The sequence below is a fragment of the Polypterus senegalus genome, chromosome 8 (assembly GCF_016835505.1).
Source record: "Polypterus senegalus isolate Bchr_013 chromosome 8, ASM1683550v1, whole genome shotgun sequence".
Lineage (NCBI taxonomy): Eukaryota > Metazoa > Chordata > Cladistia > Polypteriformes > Polypteridae > Polypterus > Polypterus senegalus.
Genome location: NC_053161.1, coordinates 157,460,661 through 157,478,851, shown reverse-complemented (window position 1 = coordinate 157,478,851; position 18,191 = coordinate 157,460,661). Strand labels below are relative to the sequence as shown.

At 40.1% G+C, this 18,191-nt stretch overlaps 4 protein-coding genes across 5 annotated transcripts in view; 2 read left to right on the top strand and 2 right to left on the bottom strand.

The window, feature by feature from the left end:
• Positions 1 to 2,580, bottom strand: part of LOC120533236 (zinc finger protein 345-like) — a 65,309-nt gene extending 62,729 nt beyond the window's left edge. Inside the window, exon 1 of the mRNA XM_039760017.1 lies at positions 2,520 to 2,580. The gene's annotated coding sequence lies outside the window, so the exon portion shown is untranslated. The remainder of the gene's footprint in view (positions 1 to 2,519) is intronic.
• LOC120533207 (zona pellucida sperm-binding protein 3-like) overlaps positions 1 to 18,191 on the top strand; it is a 116,510-nt gene that overhangs the window by 44,855 nt on the left and 53,464 nt on the right. The window lies entirely within an intron of this gene.
• LOC120533205 (zona pellucida sperm-binding protein 3-like) overlaps positions 1 to 18,191 on the top strand; it is a 90,995-nt gene that overhangs the window by 19,774 nt on the left and 53,030 nt on the right. The gene's annotated exons all lie outside the window — the stretch shown is intronic.
• Positions 15,080 to 17,538, bottom strand: LOC120533214 (zona pellucida sperm-binding protein 3-like). Its single transcript, XM_039759988.1, has 9 exons — positions 17,142 to 17,538; positions 16,526 to 16,644; positions 16,308 to 16,411; positions 16,054 to 16,228; positions 15,860 to 15,980; positions 15,684 to 15,775; positions 15,490 to 15,605; positions 15,296 to 15,418; positions 15,080 to 15,214 (listed from the first exon to the last, which is right to left on the bottom strand). Exons 1-9 carry the CDS (start codon positions 17,475 to 17,477, stop codon positions 15,096 to 15,098), a joined length of 1,305 nt encoding a protein of 434 aa, XP_039615922.1. The 5' UTR covers positions 17,478 to 17,538; the 3' UTR covers positions 15,080 to 15,095.

The window sequence follows — 18,191 nt, the reverse complement described above, 5'->3', positions numbered from 1 at the left end:
TTAAGTATAAATGTATTCAGCTTTCAAGTTTGCCTTTAAATCTGCACCATCATTTTTCAACTGAATTCACAAGTTCATGAAGTTTATTTTTTAAGGCTTTATTGCATCTTTTCTAAATTAAACATTTTAAATTTAGCCAAACGATGTTGCCCTCTCTGGAACAATTGACTGGATTATGCCAATTTGAAGAACTGACGACGTTACTTTTATCAGGTTGGTTCTTGCCTTGATTCAGCGCTAAGACCCGATTCCTTCCCCAGACCCCAAAGATTGGACAATGTGAATCTAGAATGCTACGTTACAGTTTTGGGTTTCCTAATATTAAAGCAGGCTGAAATCTTTTTTGGACAGCACCAATTCTACAAAGTCTTGTTTCCAAATTTCCTTTATTACTAGTGAATATTACGTCTAATTGGAGATCTCCTTTCATTTTACCCAATATGGCAAGGAGGGGGTATCAAAAGATAACTGACAACTTACCCGTGCGGTGCAACCACATGCAGTTGATTTCTATCAAGCCAAAGAAGGGGGAATCCCTTAGATCAGTCACCATCACAAAGCACCGCATTGATAGCGCGTTGCTGTACCCACCACATGACAAACCACTGGAACAGGAGTCACGTTAATACCCCACCTGAAATTCACTGGAGACAATGCCAGAAAAGGATGACAACAACATCTGGGGCCATCATGACTCAAGCTGCCAGCCAGCCAGTTTTGACCCACGGTGCTTTTTGTATGAAAATGTGTTATAAAAAAGTACAGTTCTTGGTGCTGTAGGTCTGGCTGCTAACGGGGCAGTACTTTTGCTTACGGCCATTAGAGTGGATTATTCCTCATCCCTTTATGCCAGTCTTCATCCTTTCCAGTAATACTAGGCATTTTTTCATAAGTCAACAATTCACATTAAACAACCATCACATTATGTGCGGTTTCAGGTCTAGTTTTTATTGTTATGTACTATTACTTTATGTTCTGGGTTGCAAATTAATTTCACCCGCCGTTGGGTGTGATGTAATAAAAATGTATAGCGTAAGCGTCATTCCGCTTCAGTCCTAAATCCCACACATCACCTATGTAGTTTCCAATACGCGTGAACAAGATTACCTAAATTCATCGTGTGCAAAACATACATAAATATATGCATTTGGCGCACAGATCACCAATCAATCGTTGGGTACGAGCACGCAATCCGAGTGTGTACGACTTCCCACCCAAGACTGAGCGACTACTAGTACTGTATGAACTTTAAGAATTGGCATTAAAAATTGGGCAGTAAATGCACAACGACCCACAGAGACACTGGTGCAGCGCCCGTGCGAAAACAGATCAAGGAGTAACATACAAAACACGCAAACCCCGCGTCCAGTCACTGATCGATCCCAATAATGGGCGCCCGGATGTAACCGACTGGAATCCGCGGTATGTCGGAAAGAAGTCAGCTCAGAGGCAGAGGAGAAACAAAAGTGCGTTCTCTTTTCCTTTCCGAAAACAAAAAAGAACGGACAGCTTATCGCAAATACCCCTACAGCATCCTCCTTTTTTTCACAATAAACGCATTATATATATATATATATATATATATATATATATATATATATATATATCTCTACTTACATTATTCACATTTCACTAGGAAAAACTATTCACAATATACACAGCCTTGTACAGTAAACATTTCCCGATTCTATAACTTTATATATTCTAAAATATTATTATCATCATCATCAATAATAATAATACATACCTTTCCAAAAAAAATGAACATACGGACAGCTTCTCGCCAATACACATTAAACAACAAATCGATTACTATTTATTATAACCACAAGTACTAATACAAAAAATAAAATGGGATTTAAAATAGAAATTAAAACCAAAATTTTACACATGGCCATCTTGTACAAAGCGCCGAATTATATTAAAACGCGGCAGCACTACGCTAAAACGATAAACGCTAATCTTTTTATTTTTTTAAATCAAACTTAGAAAACTACATGTGAGAACGTCGGAGAAAAACCCGCAACTTATCACACACGTAATTTTTTTCACATGTAATTTATTGGAAACGGTCAAGTAAAATTAGAAAAAATCTTGGGCAAAGATGAAATTATAACTTACCCATACAGCATCCACCAGGAGTCTGGCATCCTGACAGAAAAACCGGTGCATGCGGTCTATAGGGTGTAACATTAATTAGCGCCCGTACTACAACATATAATCGATATGCTACTAACTATATACAAGAAGAACTGATTTTGGGAAGTTCTTAACCAAAACCTATACAAATCTTAAAAAACAGATTACACTTTGCTACACGCACAAATACTCCAGATCCATGACCAAGATGTCAAAAGCCCGGCAGACCCTGCAAGGAATACAATAGACGCGGATGAACTTTTGCGTGCATCTCGGTGACTGCAGTCTTTGTTTTTTGTCTACACTAAACTCCTGCGCTAATGGTAGATCTTATATTTTCTCAGTTTTTGTCCAATTTTCATATATTTTTAAATACATACCTTTTCACGAACTCGAGTAAGCGACAACGTCTGCTACTCACTGGCCAGTCAGACCGTCCTCATCCGTCGCTCTGGTGATGTCATCATCTTCCTGCTGTGAGTGCTTGCCTTGACCACAGGTAACCACCAGATGTCGATGTTCTCACTTTAAATCTTTTTCGGCACAAAGTGGTGAGAAGTTAAGCAAAATGACACCTTTTATAATATTTTACAATATTATGCAATATTTTGAAAGGTAACTCAAGCCCCTTTTGCAAGTTTTGGGGGTACCTCAGGCCCCTTTTTCAGGCAAGATATAATATTGTAATCTTTTTATTTGGCCAATGAAAGGTGTCATTTTGCTTGACTTCTACCTACATTCATAACTAACACGGTACAACACCCTAGTGGCATTACTGTAATAGAAAGCCTCACGAGGTTTCATTTTCCCATCACTACATATTTGGTAAGTATGAAGGATTTTCTGTCACATATGGACATGAATTTCCATGGAAACTATTGTAAGCTGCAAGAACAGACAAACTGCTTTTAGAATGTGTAAAAAAAAAAAAGCTTCTCTATAGAACACAGATTGATGTGGTAATGAAAATATACCATGACTTGGAAGAAATAACTTTGACTTGGAAAAGTACCACACTTATTTTTAAAATACCTCCTCCATTGTTTAATTTGAATGTTTGGATTTGGACCCCCCTTCCCCACTTGTGGAGTTTTCTTGCCATTTTGATACTGGTGTGTGTGTTGTGTGCTGGTAACCAGGCTGGCAGTTCTCACACAACTGGTGACTTCACACAATCAAGAGGTCATTATGTAAGATGGTTTATCTTCATTTGAACGGGTGTTGTTTGTATTTGCTTTCTGAAATAGACATGGCCATCAGTGTTCACAACTTCACCCACTTTGAAGTTTTCACCGGCTGTTTTAAGTGTTCGGCTATGTCATTATATTCACATCACTAATATTTTTCCCCACTTTTAGCGTATTTTTCATTTCTGAACAAATTTTGTACGTCTGAGTCTGAAAAACAAAAGTAAAACCATTAGACATCTGTGAAACCTTAGGATGACAGAAATCAACTCTCTGGAATGTCATTATACACAAAACACATTGGTGTGCTCAGTAATCCCAAAGGGACTACGAGGCCAAGGAAGACCCCCACTGGGGAGAACAGGAGTATCCTCACTATGGTAAAGAAAAAGCCCCCAAATGCCTGTCTGACAGATCAGAGGGGGGCCAATGTCTGTGTGTCAGAGACTACGATCAGCAGAAAACTTCATGAACAGAAACAGAGGCCACACTGCAAGGTGCAAACAATAGGATGGTCAGATTACAGTTTGCGAACAAGGACTTGAAAAAAGTCCACAGAATTCAGGGAAAAGGTCAATTCACAATATTCTAATTTTCTAAGATACTGAATTTGGGACTCATTAGTTGTCAGTTATCAAAATTAAAAGAAAAACCAATTGAAATACAGTCTGTGTGTAATGAAACATAAAGTTTCACTTTTTGAATGGAATTACTGAAATCAATCAACTTTGTCATATTCTAATTTTATGATCAGCACCTGTATAGAGAAACATCAGATCCGCTCAAGGTCCAGTAAAATCCTCTAAACTGCATGGCACTTCATCCCACAAGATGAGCCAAACACACTGCTGAGGCAACACAGGAGTCACCCCCAAAAGGACAAGTACTGGAAAATTCTTGATTGGCCAATTCAGTCACCCAATTTAAATTGGGTAATCTTCAATATGCAGAAAACTTAACCAGGAGCTGAAGATGGCTGCATTAGAGGCTCCGCAGATAACATATGGTGATGTCTGAATTGCAGACTTTGGGGGTTGGGTTAGATGCATTGGAAACAAGAGATATGCAACAAAGCTAAAATATGGCTTTGACTGGCCATCTGTGTGCCAACATTATGGTGTCCAGAAATGGGGCAGTGTGTACAAAAAACACATCATTTCTTCATGCTGTGATCAAAATGTCAACTATTTAAAAAGTGAGTCTGGAATGTGAACTCCAAAAAGAAATTTAGTACCAACTGACAAAAAAAAAACCAAAAAAAACACCCCACACCTGCTGTACTTTCCTGCACTCAAAAACAAGCTAGTTAAAGGAGAAACAGATTGTGTGGCAGAGTCCCAGGACTGGATTAGATACTTTATTAATCCCAAGGGATTTGGAAAGCACATGGTCTTTATCATGAATTAGGAACCAGAGTTTCCATTCAGAAATTACAGCATCTTAAATTAAACTTTCTTCATTCATATTTGGCACATTGTGAGGCTGAAGATGAGCCCTGTAGTATAAGTTTTGATGGTCCCACTTGTTGAAATACCACATTTCAATCAAAGGAAGTTACAGGACATTACATTTGCCAAGTATTCATTTACACTGTCAGGCTATAGATTGCTTCAGGTCTCCAATCTCATCTAGAATCCTAGGCAACCCATGATCTAGTGACCCTGCATGCAATACCATCTAATAGCACAATCCAGATCTTGGTGAATGACCTAAACAAGTTCAAACCAAACACAATAGAGCAGACAGTGGTATAAGATTTAAAAATGTTATTGCTTTGTGTTAACGGTGCCCTTTGCTTTTCTGTAGGCAAAGAATAGTACAGCCACACATGAGACAGCCAGGACACCTACAACAGCACCAAGGATGTCATAGTGGAATTGGGAGCCTGCAAGAAGAGAAATCAGGAATGAAGTAGAAAGAGTTTAATTTACACTAAATTGAAGTCCTTAACATGGCTTGCATTTAGGCTGTTCAATTAAGTTACCTGGAGAAGCTTTATCATGCTGGCCAGACAGGGACTGAGATACAGAAGACAAAGGAGAGACCTGCTCCAGAAATAGAGGGCCAACAGAAATGGTCTCCTGCCATCCAGTCTGGGATACACAAACTAATTGTATTTCTCAGGTGAAGTGAGTGCACCAGCTGGACACTACAGAAGTCCACTTGTGAGGTCACTTACTTGCTCTCCTAGGTCTGTGTTTAGGGGCACCAGAGCCCCTCCTGAAGGGAGGGGGGTTGGCACAGCTTGTGTCACAGCAGATACAGACAGCATTGTCCCCATCCACTGAGCTCCACCTGAAAGCACAGCCACCAATCACAACCTGCTACCTCATCTGAACAGGTGCACCCTCATCCTTTCAGTCACTTACTGGCTCAGTGCAGAGTTGTATGAACAATCCTTATTCAAAGGATCAACATTAGCAGACACCAAGGTCACCTTCAGATGGCAGGTAATGAAGATCTGAAAGTAGACATGCAAGAGACTACAGTCACACCTGGGAGCTTCAATGGGATTCCTCCAATGGAGAGGAATGGACTTACTGAACTAGTAGTCAGGCCATAAAACCTGAAGGCATCCAGCTGGAACTGCATTACAGACTGGGCAACTCTGGGGGACACGAACTGGGAATTGGAGCCTGTCAGTTTACTGTCCAAGAAACACCTGCAATACACAAGATCGGCCATAGCATTGTGTTTCCACACCAAGATCTAGTCAGACTATTGCTCATACCCACCCATTATTCCCAATGAAGGTGTAGGCTGGGGCAGATGCATTGGACCCAGGAGTGGCCACACAGCTGTCCACAAAGACACGGAGAGGCTCATGGTTAGTGCTGTCCACAGACGCTTGAAGGTTAATGAGGTCTCCTAGGAAGAAGGTGTTGGATGGACTCGGCCCACTCCAGTCACCTGCAGACAGGAATGTTACAAGGTGTTCAGATCACATCAGTGCAAATGGAAAGTAGGATTTTTAAGTGTACACCTACTGCTCATTATAACAAGTGAGAAGCCCAGAATATCCTCAGCAGATATCGTGGAGGTGTAGGGAACCCAAGTGGGGTTTAAGGCGTTGCTGCTGACATTGTGGAGCCTTTGGAAACAAGGATGCATCTGCATTAACACACAAGTTCCAAACCATTCCAAGTTCCAAACATGGAACCAACTCCGTTTCTCCATTATAGCCATGTCTTACCTGTCATACTGGCATTCAATCTGCACCACAGCTGGATTGGTTCGTACAATGGGAAGACCATCAATTAGAGAAGGATTGTAGTCAAGGGTGAAGGTGTACACTATGAGAGCTCCCAGCATCTAAAGAGAACATGCAACAATTTATTATAGTTTAGTATTGTCAGCTGAATAACCCTAGAGTCCAAACTCAGTGTCTGCATAGGGTGCTGTTGGAGCAAAACTTTAGTTTGGTTCTTTTGCAGCTATCCTGAAAGGTTATATGCTGCAAACATTAATCTAATGGCTTTCAACTATTTGTAGTGATTAAGTTTAGTCACTAAGATATTGTAGGTGGCCCTTTCGCCAGCAGAGTCATCCTTTTGATCTGCAACCTAAAAAAAGGCTTTTTTTAAAATAAAAAACCCAAGTACTAAAGCAAAATGTCCAAGCAGTACACCTGACCCACAATTTGTCTTATTGTGAATAATAATATTGAAATGTAGAACTCTAAAGTCAAAACATGACACGAACATAAACCAGACCCGAGCCACATACAAGAGCTTTCAGGAATCGTCATTTTGAGACAATGTAGTAGGGAAACAACAAGTGCGAGCGCACTGAAGCCACTCACCTCCACGGTGCTCCCACAGCCCTGCAGAGGGGCTTCAATCACAAAGGGCTGAGCACCGGCCGGGCTGGTGACTCCACAGCCACCCATGGAAAGATCAGAAGGCTGCACTGGCTTTTGGATGCCCAGTAAGTCCGGACTGATGGTGACGATCACCTCCCTGTCGGTGCACTGAGCAGTTACGGTCTGCGGAGCGCCAACTCTCGGCTCAACATATTGCAAGACCGCGGGCTTCTGTTGCTTTGCGATAAGCTTCCGTCCTTTGAAACGGGGCTGAGCCAAAACATCACAGAGGAAAAAGAGCAGCAACACTAAGGCTATCTGAGCCTTGTCTTTACACCACATTTTGAAATAACAAAGAGGAAAAATCAGCAAAACGCAGTAAAGTTCAAGGCGCAGCGCGTCTTTACACGAATGAATGTGTTCGACTTCTTAAAGTTAGTAACACGTGCGGAGAAAAAGATCACCAATCGCGTTGGAAATTAACAAGACGCTTCAAATACTGAGGTTAATTACGAGAAGGAGATAATAACATTTGAATCACAAATTTAAACAACCGCAAAAGCGTAAGATCATCTCAGGCAGTAAATTGGCAGTTCTTATGTAGAACACGGAGGAATGAATCGGGGTTTAAATCTCTCGGTATTTAAAACCAAACTTATTTGCTTTGCGTAAGTGAAGAATAAAGTGAACTAAATTTTAAATGTTAAGTGTGATGTCTTGAAGAAGATTCACTTACGAGGTTTGTAGGCGTGTTGTATTGCAAACTAACACGGAACACTAATAAAATAATTCACAGATATAACTGAAGTTGAATATAGTCAATTGTTTGTGGCTACTAAAAAGTCTTTATGGAATATTTATATAGTTTCGATTTGATCTCATTTTGAATTTGGATTAAGGTTTTGCGTCAAATCGATTTGAAAACGTTTATCGTTATAGTTTTGTGGTGTCCAGGGAAGGCATTTTAACCTCTCATGTTCTTTTTATATTACAATACCTATTCAACATTCACTCAGCACAGATAAGCACAAACACAAAGAAAAAATATCTCAACATTGGCCAAGGTAACCTACTTCACGTTTAGTATCTTATCAGGGGCTAGAAAGAAACTCGACTCGAATCCTGCTAGGATTCACTTAAAAACAAATGAAGAATAATATGTGTCTAATGATAAGTCTAATACTGTGTCAGATGACCTCGAAGGACAGAAATAAATGATAAAAACTTCAGGAGTTGTGATTTAAGGAAAAAAACAAAAAAAATGCAGGATCTCAAAGGCCAAAAGAATGCCAAGCAGTCACTGCACATTCTGATTAACATCAATGTTTTTAAGTAGTTCCTGTTGCTTTTTAAGATTCAACCTAGGAGAATATATAAATATCCCTCAGTGAATTTCAGCAGATTTACTCTCTCTGTCCAATGAAATTCACTTTGGCTCAGATTACTGACAAAGGTGGTGGTTCCTCCGGTTCTGACGTATTTGGACAGAAGGAGATGGGTTCCAGATGGGCAGACCCCAAAAGTGATGTTGGAAGAGAAGAGCTGTCAATCTTCTCTTCTGCACAAGGAGGACATTAGAAGCTAAGATCAGATGACACCAACCTCTGGATTAGTAGAGAATGATCCATCACCAAAGCCCTTAAACTGTCTCACATGCGCATGACAACAGCAAGTCATTTACAAAACTAGATTTATATCCCAAAGTCCAATAATGGCTAGAGGAAATAGGATAGGAGAGGAAAGGAGGAGGAGGTTGGGAGCAGGCACTGGTAGTGCGTTAGCAAACCCACTCACACCAAACCACCTGGATTGGGACCCGAGTGCAGTGATGACACCACAACACCACACTGGTACAGTGTCAGGTTTTCTTTATGGTGGCTGGAGTGTCACCCTAAGAAGACATTTACAGAAGCCAGAGGCAATCAAATTCTAACTCAAAGTTTTCGTCAAGCATTAATCACCGTCGTTCCTAAACAAAATAAGGACTTGTTACAATGTGCATCATAAAGACCAATTTCACTTCTGAATAATGATGTTAAGATACTCTCAAAATCTTAGTTAGAAGGACGGAGAAACTGCTGCCTTCGATAATATCACAAGATCACACTGGATTTGTTAAATTCTGACACTTTTCTTCCAATCTTTGATGCCTGTTTAATGTAATATATTCACCAGCAAAGTCAAACACCCCTGAGATATTATTATCATTGGATGCAGAAAAAGCATTTGATATGATTGAATGGAACTACCTTTTCACTGTATTAGAGAGATTTGGGTTTGGCCTGAACATTTGTGCATGGATCAAACTACTGTATACCAATCCAGAAGCTTCAGTTTGTATTAAAAACATTTGTTCAGAGTACTTTAAACTAGAACATAGTACCAGACAAGGATGCCACTTGTCACCACTGCTATTTGTTATCGCCATTGAACCACTGGCAGTTCACTATCGAAATGCTTATCAGATAAAGGGGATAATCAGAGAAGGACTGGAACAGAAAATGTCTCTATATGCAGATGATATGGTACTGTATATATCAGACCCAGAAAATACTGTGACTGCAGTCTTAACAGCACTTATAGAATTTCAAAAGATCTCTATTCATAGAATTAATTTGAATAAAAGTGTACTCTTTCCAGTGAATTCTCAAGCACGCAATATTAGATTAGAAACCTTCCCTTTTATCATTGCAGATCAGTTTAAATACCTTGGGTTAAATATCACAGTACAGTGAACCCTCGTTTATCACGGTTAATCCTTTCCAGACTCTACCGTGATAAATGAATTTTCGCGAAGTAGGATTCTTTATTCATAAATCAAATATTTTCGCAGTTAGAGTATAGAAAACCTGTTTACGACCTTCTAAATACGTTTTTTAACATTATTAGAGTCGTCTACACATGAAATTACACCTTTTAGTCACTATTACACTCGTATTAACCAATATATTAGACAAAATAAGAGAAAATAAGACATATTAGATGTTACAAATATCATATTACTAGGCGCACTCGCCTTTTAAGGCGACCGAATTTTATCCTCAATTTTTGTGCGCTCCATGTGTACATCAGGCATGTAAGTGTAGAGAATGAGAACATCAAAGTGTCCATTCATAACATCTCCCGAAAACCTACGTTTTTTATCCCCTCAAGTGCCTGTCCAAAGTCGTAAAATGTCAGCCCGAATCTGTACCGCTAAAGACGGAGTTTCATGCACTAAATAAGCTATAGATGATAATAAGCAAGCACCATCTCCCGTGATATTTACTACGCGGTGACGCATTTGTACTCCATCAACATGAATTATTTCCAGAGACATAATTTTGTCTATTTTTCCAGCGCATCGCACACAAAAGCAAGGGAACAATGACAGCACCAGAACTCTGCTCACATCATGTCGCGTCGTACCTCAAGCCGCAAGTAGTAAGTCTGTAATAAGCAGACAATCCCAAACGCTTTTTTATAGTAGATTATTGTACTGTACATTTAATAGCACACAGCCACTAACCTATGAAGGCACGACCTCAGTAGGAGAGTCTTCAGAGGTGGTGCAGTATCTTCAGCAGGTGCGTTGTTGTCTTCAGTGAAGAAGTACTAGGAGTAGGCAGTGGGTGTCCGGGTGCGCGGTTGAAGAACATCTTGATAGGCAGTTGCTGGCACTGTCTTTTCATATGTGTGAGGAGGCTTTTGTAGGGTATTGCCATCTTTGATCAAATCCAAGAGTTTCACCTTCTCCTGGATAGTAAGCATCTTCCTCCAGCGCTTAGATTTATTGTCAGAAGGCTTAGAAAAAGCAGCAAGTTGAGGAGCCATCGTAGGGCTTAGATAAAAGTTCTCAGAAAGTGCATGCATAGTGATGTAAGCGTGTATGAGAAAAAAATCGCGATAGAGTGAAGCCGCGAAAGTCGAAGCGTAATATAGCGAGGGATCACTGTAAACATAAAGTTGTTTATCAACAAAATTTTGTCGTCTGTATGGACAAAATTAAGCAAGACTTGCATGGATTGTCAACCCTTCATCTCACTCTAGCTGTAAGAATTAACGTTGTTAAGATGAATATCCTTCCTAAGCTTCTCTTTTTATTTCAAAACATTCCAATATACATCAATAAATAATTTTTTATGTAATTAGATTCAACCATAAGCTCATTTATTTGGAACTCAAAACATCCACGTATCCAAAGAGCGACCCTACAAAGACCTAAGGCAGCAGGTGGCATGGCTCTACCTAACTTTCAGTTTTATTACTGGGAAGAAAACATACAAGCAATAAAAACCTGGACACAAATAGAAGAACATAGACAGGCTTGGTCCACAATAGAAGTAAAATCCTGCAGTGCTTCTTTATATTGCCTGCTTTGTGCCCCAAAAAATGCAAGTTATCACCAATATACTAATAACCCAATTGTGTGTCACTCACTGAGAATATGGAACCAATGTAGAAAGCATTTTAAGATGGAGAATCTTTTATCTGTGGCACCTCTGCATGAGAACCACCTTTTTCAACCCTCACAAACATATGCAGTTTTTAATATCTAGAAAAGATTTGGGATTAAATTGCTTAGAGATCTTTATATAGACAACATCTTTGCATCCTATGAACAATTACATTCCAAATTTAACTTTCCAGATGCACATATCTTTCACTATCTTCAAATCAGGAACTTTGTTAAACAGAACCTGCCTGATTTCCCTCATCTCCCACCTTCCTCTATGTTGGAAAAAATATTGCTCAGTTTCGAGGACTTAGACACCATTTCTGCAATATATAAAATTATTTTACAGTCCCTCCCTATCAAAGATCCAAGAGGACACTGGGAAAAAGATCTTTCACTTAACATATCAGAAAAGGAGTGGAAGGTAGCAATGCAGAGACTTCACTCGAGCTCCACATGCGCAAAGCATAGAATTATTCAACAGAAAATTATATATTGAGCACATCTGTCTCGCTTAAAACTCTCCAAAATGTTCCCAAGTCAAGATCCAACTTGCGAACGCTACAATCAAGTTCCAGCCTCACTGGGTCACATTTTCTGGGCCTGCACCAAATGAACATCATTCTGGACCAAACATTTTAAGTGCCTTTCAGACAGCCTTGGTGTCACAACCCCTCCTAACCCATTAACAGATGTGTTTGGTGTTCTTCCAGAAGGGCTTAAAGTGGAGAAGGACAAACAAACTGTGATCGCCTTCACTATACTATTGGCACGCAGACTTACTTTGCTAAATTAGAAGAATCCTAACTCTCCTCTTTTAAGTCAGTGGGAAACTGATTTTTTCCAATTTCAAATAGTATAAAACAACAAATATTCAGTTCGAGGATCTGTACAGAACTTTTTTGAAACCTGGCAGGATCTAATCAATAATATTTTAGAATAAGCTCTTAAAGCACTTAGTTAGTAATTCTCTCTGTATTTCTTTTTCTACTCCATTCATCTCTATCGCCCTATTAAACTCATCAATTTAGATATGTTTACAAGCTTTAAGTTTTACTTCGATGGCCGTGCTCTCTCTCTCAGGTGTGGGGGTCGATTTGTTTTCAATCCTATTTTTTGTAAAAATTGATTTATCTGTATGGAATGATTACAATAAAATTAACAAAAAAAAAAAGTAATGAATGCTCTTAGACTTCTTCTTGAGTTTCTCTAGTTGAAACTTGCAGTTGTTGTTTTAGATTTGATCTCTAAAACAGCTTCATTAGACCTCCAGTAGGCCAGTATGATGTCTTTCCTTGTTAAAAATAGTTATTTATATCTGTGTATCAATTTTAAGAATTCAATAAAAAATTAAAAAACAAACAACCCCCTCCATTGATTCCATCTTTACTTAATCAGATCACAGACGTCACTATTCTTTGTAAATGTGATATTTATACTGTAACTTGATTAATGTAATGAATGCACAGAAACAGAATAGAAGACGACTTTCAACAGCACCACTGGACGTTATGTCTACTGTGTGATACCCTCGGGATAGGCCGCTGTACCTGCGGTCTTCTAATTGTTTCTTAATGACATTTGCAGAGATGTTCATGTTGGTGTATATTAATGATGTATTTATTTTCTCTCAAGGAATTGATTAATATATGAACATGTTTGGAAGGTCTTATCTAGACTATTTAAAATATGTAATACGAAATGTATAAAAAAAGCTTCTCTTTAGAACACAGTTTAATGTGGTAATTAAAATATAGCTTGATTTGGAAGAAAGAACTTAGACTTGGCAAAACTACCAAATTTGTTTGAAATTCCTTCTGCATTGTTTAATTTGAATGGTTAGACTTGAACCCCTTCAGGAGTTTTCTTGCCATTTTCATGCTGGTAACCAGGCTGGCAGTTGTCACACGACTGATAATGTCACTTAAACAGGTCATTATTAAAGAGGTTTATTTGAACTGGTTTTCCTTTTATTTGCTTTCTGAAATCCACTTGGCGATCATTAACAGCCTCAGCCACTTTTAAATTTTCACCGGCTTTAAGTGTTCAGCTATGCTATTTACATTGACATCAGATATTTTCCCACCTTTGGTATATTTTGAACAGTTTAACCATTATTATGTAGATTTGAGTCTGACAAATGAGCTCAACCATTAAAGACATGTGAAACCTTAGTATGACCTAAATCAACTGTCTGGAATATCATTAATAAAACACATTGGTGTGCTTCACAATCGCAAAGGGACTGGTAGGCCAAGGAAGACCTCCACTGCCGAGGACAGAAGAATCCTCACTATGGTCAAGAAAAAGCCCCCAATGCCTGTCTGACAGGCCATACATAATCTCCAAGGGACCAATGTGTGTCGGAGACAACTATCTGCAGCAGACTTCATGAATAGAACAGGAGACACACTGCAAGAGGATCACAAAAACAGGATGGCCCGATTAGTTTCTGAAAAAGGGCTAGAGGACAAACAAGGCAAAGATGAGCCTCAGAGTGATTGCAAAACCAAAGTGGAGTCGAAAAGGAACTTCAAGATCAAAACCATCTGTTAAACATGGCTGGGGGCGTTGTGGCTTGGGCATGTATGGCTACCACAGGTCCGGTCACACTTCGCTTCATTGGAGCTGCAGACAACAGGAACACCATAAGTTCTGATGCATAGAGAAACCATCTGATCTATGCAAGGTCCAATAAATGCCTCCAAACTCAGTGCATGGCACTTCGTCCCATAAGGGAAAAAAAAAAAAATCATACTGCTTAACCGGATTATTGTCAAACAACTTAGCAAAGCATCACCAGATACATCCTCCGCACCTGCTGCTGAAGAATCAGACTTCAGTCATTACACACAAAGATATGTGACAACACTAAATATGACTGCTTTAAAATTGGCCTGCCATTGCCATCCATTATGGAGAGAAATGGGTTTGGCTGTGTCAAGAGTGTCATTTCTTCCTGCTGTGATCCAAAATGTATGGAAACCCCCTTAAATGAAAGCCTGCAATAAAAATTCACTCCTTTACTACTGAAATAGTTTAAACAAGTCAATGAGAAACACACTCTGCATAAAGAGAGAAGCCAAGTTAGATGGTGGAGCTGAATGGATTTATTTAACCGAGATAGCCCCAGGACTGGATTTGGGAACAGGTGTTGCTCAAGCCATTTCAATTAAAGTCCAGTGCCAAATCAGTTCAAAAATGCAAGTTTATAGTTGTGCCAAACCTGAAGATTATGCATATTTTGCGAGGCTGAAGATGGGATCCTCATTAGAGGAGTGGGCTCATTTGTTGTGATGTGCCCAAACTCCACCCTTTCTTGAAAGTGGCATCTCAATTGTTAAGTAATCCTGTAGACCTACAAGCTATAGATTTGAGACCTGGAACAATCTGAACTAAAATCCTAGGCAACCCTTGATCTAGTGATCATGTGTGGGATACCATGCAATAGCACAATGCTGATCTTGGTGAATGATCTAAACAAGTGCAAACCAAACACAATAGAGCAGACAATGATACAAGATTTAAAATTTTATTGCTTTGTATTAGCAATGCCCTTTGCTTTTCTGTAGGCAAAGAATAGTACAGCCACACATGAGACAGCCAGGACACCTACAACAGCACCAAGGATGTCATAGTGGAATTGGGAGCCTGCAAAGAGAAAAAGAAATTAAGAGTTCAATTTATGCTAAAGAGAATCTTATCTACTTAATTGAAGCCATGTTAAGTTACCTGGAGAGGCTTCATCTTGCTGGCCAGACAGGGACTGTGATGAAGACAAAGGAGAGACCTGCTCCAGAAAAAGAGGGCCAACAGAAATGGTCTCCTGCCATCCAGCTGGTGCACTCACTTCACCTGAGAAATACAATTACAGTTTGTGTATCCCAGGCTGGACACTACAGAAGTCTGCTGGTGAGGTCACTTACTTGCTCTCCTAGGTCTGTGTTTAGGGGCACCAGAGCCCCTCCTGAAGGGAGGGGGGTTGGCACAGCTTGTGTCACAGCAGCTACAGACAGCATTGTCCCCATCCACTGAGATCCACCTGAAAGCACAGCCACCAATCACAACCTGCTACCTCATCTGAGCAGGTGCACCCTCATCCTCCCAGTCAGTCACTTACTGGCTCAGTGCAGAGTCATATGAACAATCCTTATTCAAAGGATCAGCATTAGCAGATGCCAAGGTCACCTTCAGATGGCAGGTAATGAAGATCTGAAAGTAGACATGCAAGAGACTACAGTCACACCTGGGAGCTTCAATGGGATTCCTTCGAAGCAGATGGAGGAAAGGACTTACTGAACTAGTAGTCAGGCCATAAAACCTGAAGGCATCCAGCTGGAACTGCATTACAGACTGGTCAACTCTGGGGAACACAAACTGGGAATTGGAGCCTGTCAGTTTACGGTCCAAGAAACACCTGCAATATACAAGAGCGACCATAGCATTGCATTTCCAGACCAAGATCTAGTCAAACTATTACTCACACCCACCCATTATTCCCAATGAAGGTGTAGGCTGGGGCAGATGCATTGGACCCAGGAGTGGCCACACAGCTGTCCACAAAGACACGGAGAGGCTCATGGTTAGTGTTGTCCACAGATGCTTGAAGGTTAATGAGGTCTCCTAGGAAGAAGGTGTTGGATGGACTCGTCCCACTCCAGTCACCTGCAGACAGGAATGTTACAAGGTGTTCAGATCACATCAGTGCAAATGGAAAGTAGGATTTTTAAATTTGTACACCTACTGCTCATTATAACAAGTGAGAAGCCCAGAATATCCTCAGCAGATATCGTGGAGGTGTAGGGAACCCAAGTGGGGTTCAAGGCATTGCTGCTGACATTGTGGAGCCTTTGGGGGAGAATTTGGAAACAAGGATGCATCTGCATTAACACACAAGTTCCAAACCATTCCAAGTTCCAAACATGGAACCAACTCCGTTTCTCCATTATAGCCATGTCTTACCTGTCATACTGGCATTCAATCTGCACCACAGCTGGATTTGTTCGTACAATGGGAAGACCATCAATTAGAGAAGGATTGTAGTCAAGGGTGAAGGTGTACACTATGAGAGCTCCCAGCATCTAAAGAGAACATGCAACAATTTAGGGTTATTCAGCTGACAATACTAAACTATAATAGAGTCCAAACTCAGTGTCTGCATAGGGTGCTGTTGGAGCAAAACTTTAATGTTGGATTAGTTTTGCAGCTATCCTGAAAGGTTATATGCTGCAAAGAACCAAATGGCTTTCAACTATTTGTAGTTATTAAGTTTGATCAATAAGATATTGTAGGTGGACCTTTCGCCAGCAGTGTCATCCATTGGATCTGTAACCTAAAAGGCTTTTTTTAAAAAAAAAAAAAAAAAAGCGGGTACTAAAGCAAAATGTCCAAGCAACACACCTGACCCACAATTTGTCTTATTGTGACTAATAATCATATCGAAATGTAGAACTCTAAAAGACAAACCATGACACGAACATAAACCAGACCCGAGCCACATACAAGAGCTTTCAGGAATCGTCCTTTCCCTACTACATTGTCTCAAAATGACAAGTGCGAGAGCACTGAAGCCACTCACCTCCACGGTGCTCCCACAGCCCTGCAGAGGCGCTTCAATCACAAAGGGCTGAGCACCGGCTGGGCTGGTGACTCCACAGCCACCCATGGAAAGATCAGAAGGCTGCACCGGCTTTTGGATGCCCAGCAAGTCCGGACTGATGGTGACGATCACCTCCCTGTCGGTGCACTGAGCGGTTACGGTCTGCGGAGCGCCAGCTCTCGGCTCAACATATTGCAAGACCGCGGGCTTCTGCTGCTTTGCGATAAGCTTCCGTCCTTTGGGCTGAGCAAAAGCATCGCAGAGGAAACAGAGCAGCAACACTACGGCTATCTGACCTTTGTCTTTACACCACATTTTAAAATAACAAAGAGGAAAAAATCAGCAAAACGCAGTAAAGTTGAAGCCGCAGCGCCGTCTTTATATACACGAATGAATGTGTTCGACTTCTTAAAGTTAGTAACACGTGCGGAGAAAAAGATCACCAATCGCGTTGGAAATTAACAAATACTGAGGTTAATTACGGGAAGGAGATAACATTAGAATCACAAATTTAAACAACCGCAAAAGCGTAAGATCATCTCAGGCAGTAAATTGGCAGTTCTTACGTAGAACATGGAGGAATGAATCGGGGTTTAAATCTCTCGGTATTTAAAAACAAACTTATTTGCTTTGCGTAAGTGAAGAATAAAGTGAACTAAATTTTAAATGTTAAGTGTGATGTCTTGAAGAAGATTCACTTACGAGATTTGTAGGCGTGTTGTATTGCAAACTAATACGGAAGACTAATAAAATAATTGACAGATATAACTGAAGTTGATTATAGTCAATTGTTTGTGGTAATGGCGTGCTACTAAAAAGTCTTTATGGAATATTTATATAGTTTCGATTTGATCTCATTTTGAATTTGGATTAAGGTTTTGCGTCAAATCGATTTGAAAACGTTTATCGTTTTCCAGAGGACTCTTGGATCTGTTGTGGTAAAATCAAATTATCTCCAATATCAGCCTTGTAAAGTGGACACAGGATAAGTATCCTTCCATTTACATTGATTTCATGTTTTATTGGTTA

What these genes read in the sequence shown, in the direction of transcription:
- LOC120533214 (XM_039759988.1), bottom strand. Translation starts at nt 17,477, where the DNA reads ATGTGGTGTAAAGACAAAGGTCAGATAGCCGTAGTGTTGCTGCTCTGT. An exon ending in ATTGAATGCCAGTATGACAG is followed by an intron (nt 16,412 to 16,525) that starts GTAAGACATGGC and finishes TCTCCCCCAAAG; the next exon opens with GCTCCACAATGTCAGCAGCA. An exon ending in ACACAGACCTAGGAGAGCAA is followed by an intron (nt 15,419 to 15,489) that starts GTAAGTGACCTC and finishes TGTATTTCTCAG; the next exon opens with GTGAAGTGAGTGCACCAGCT.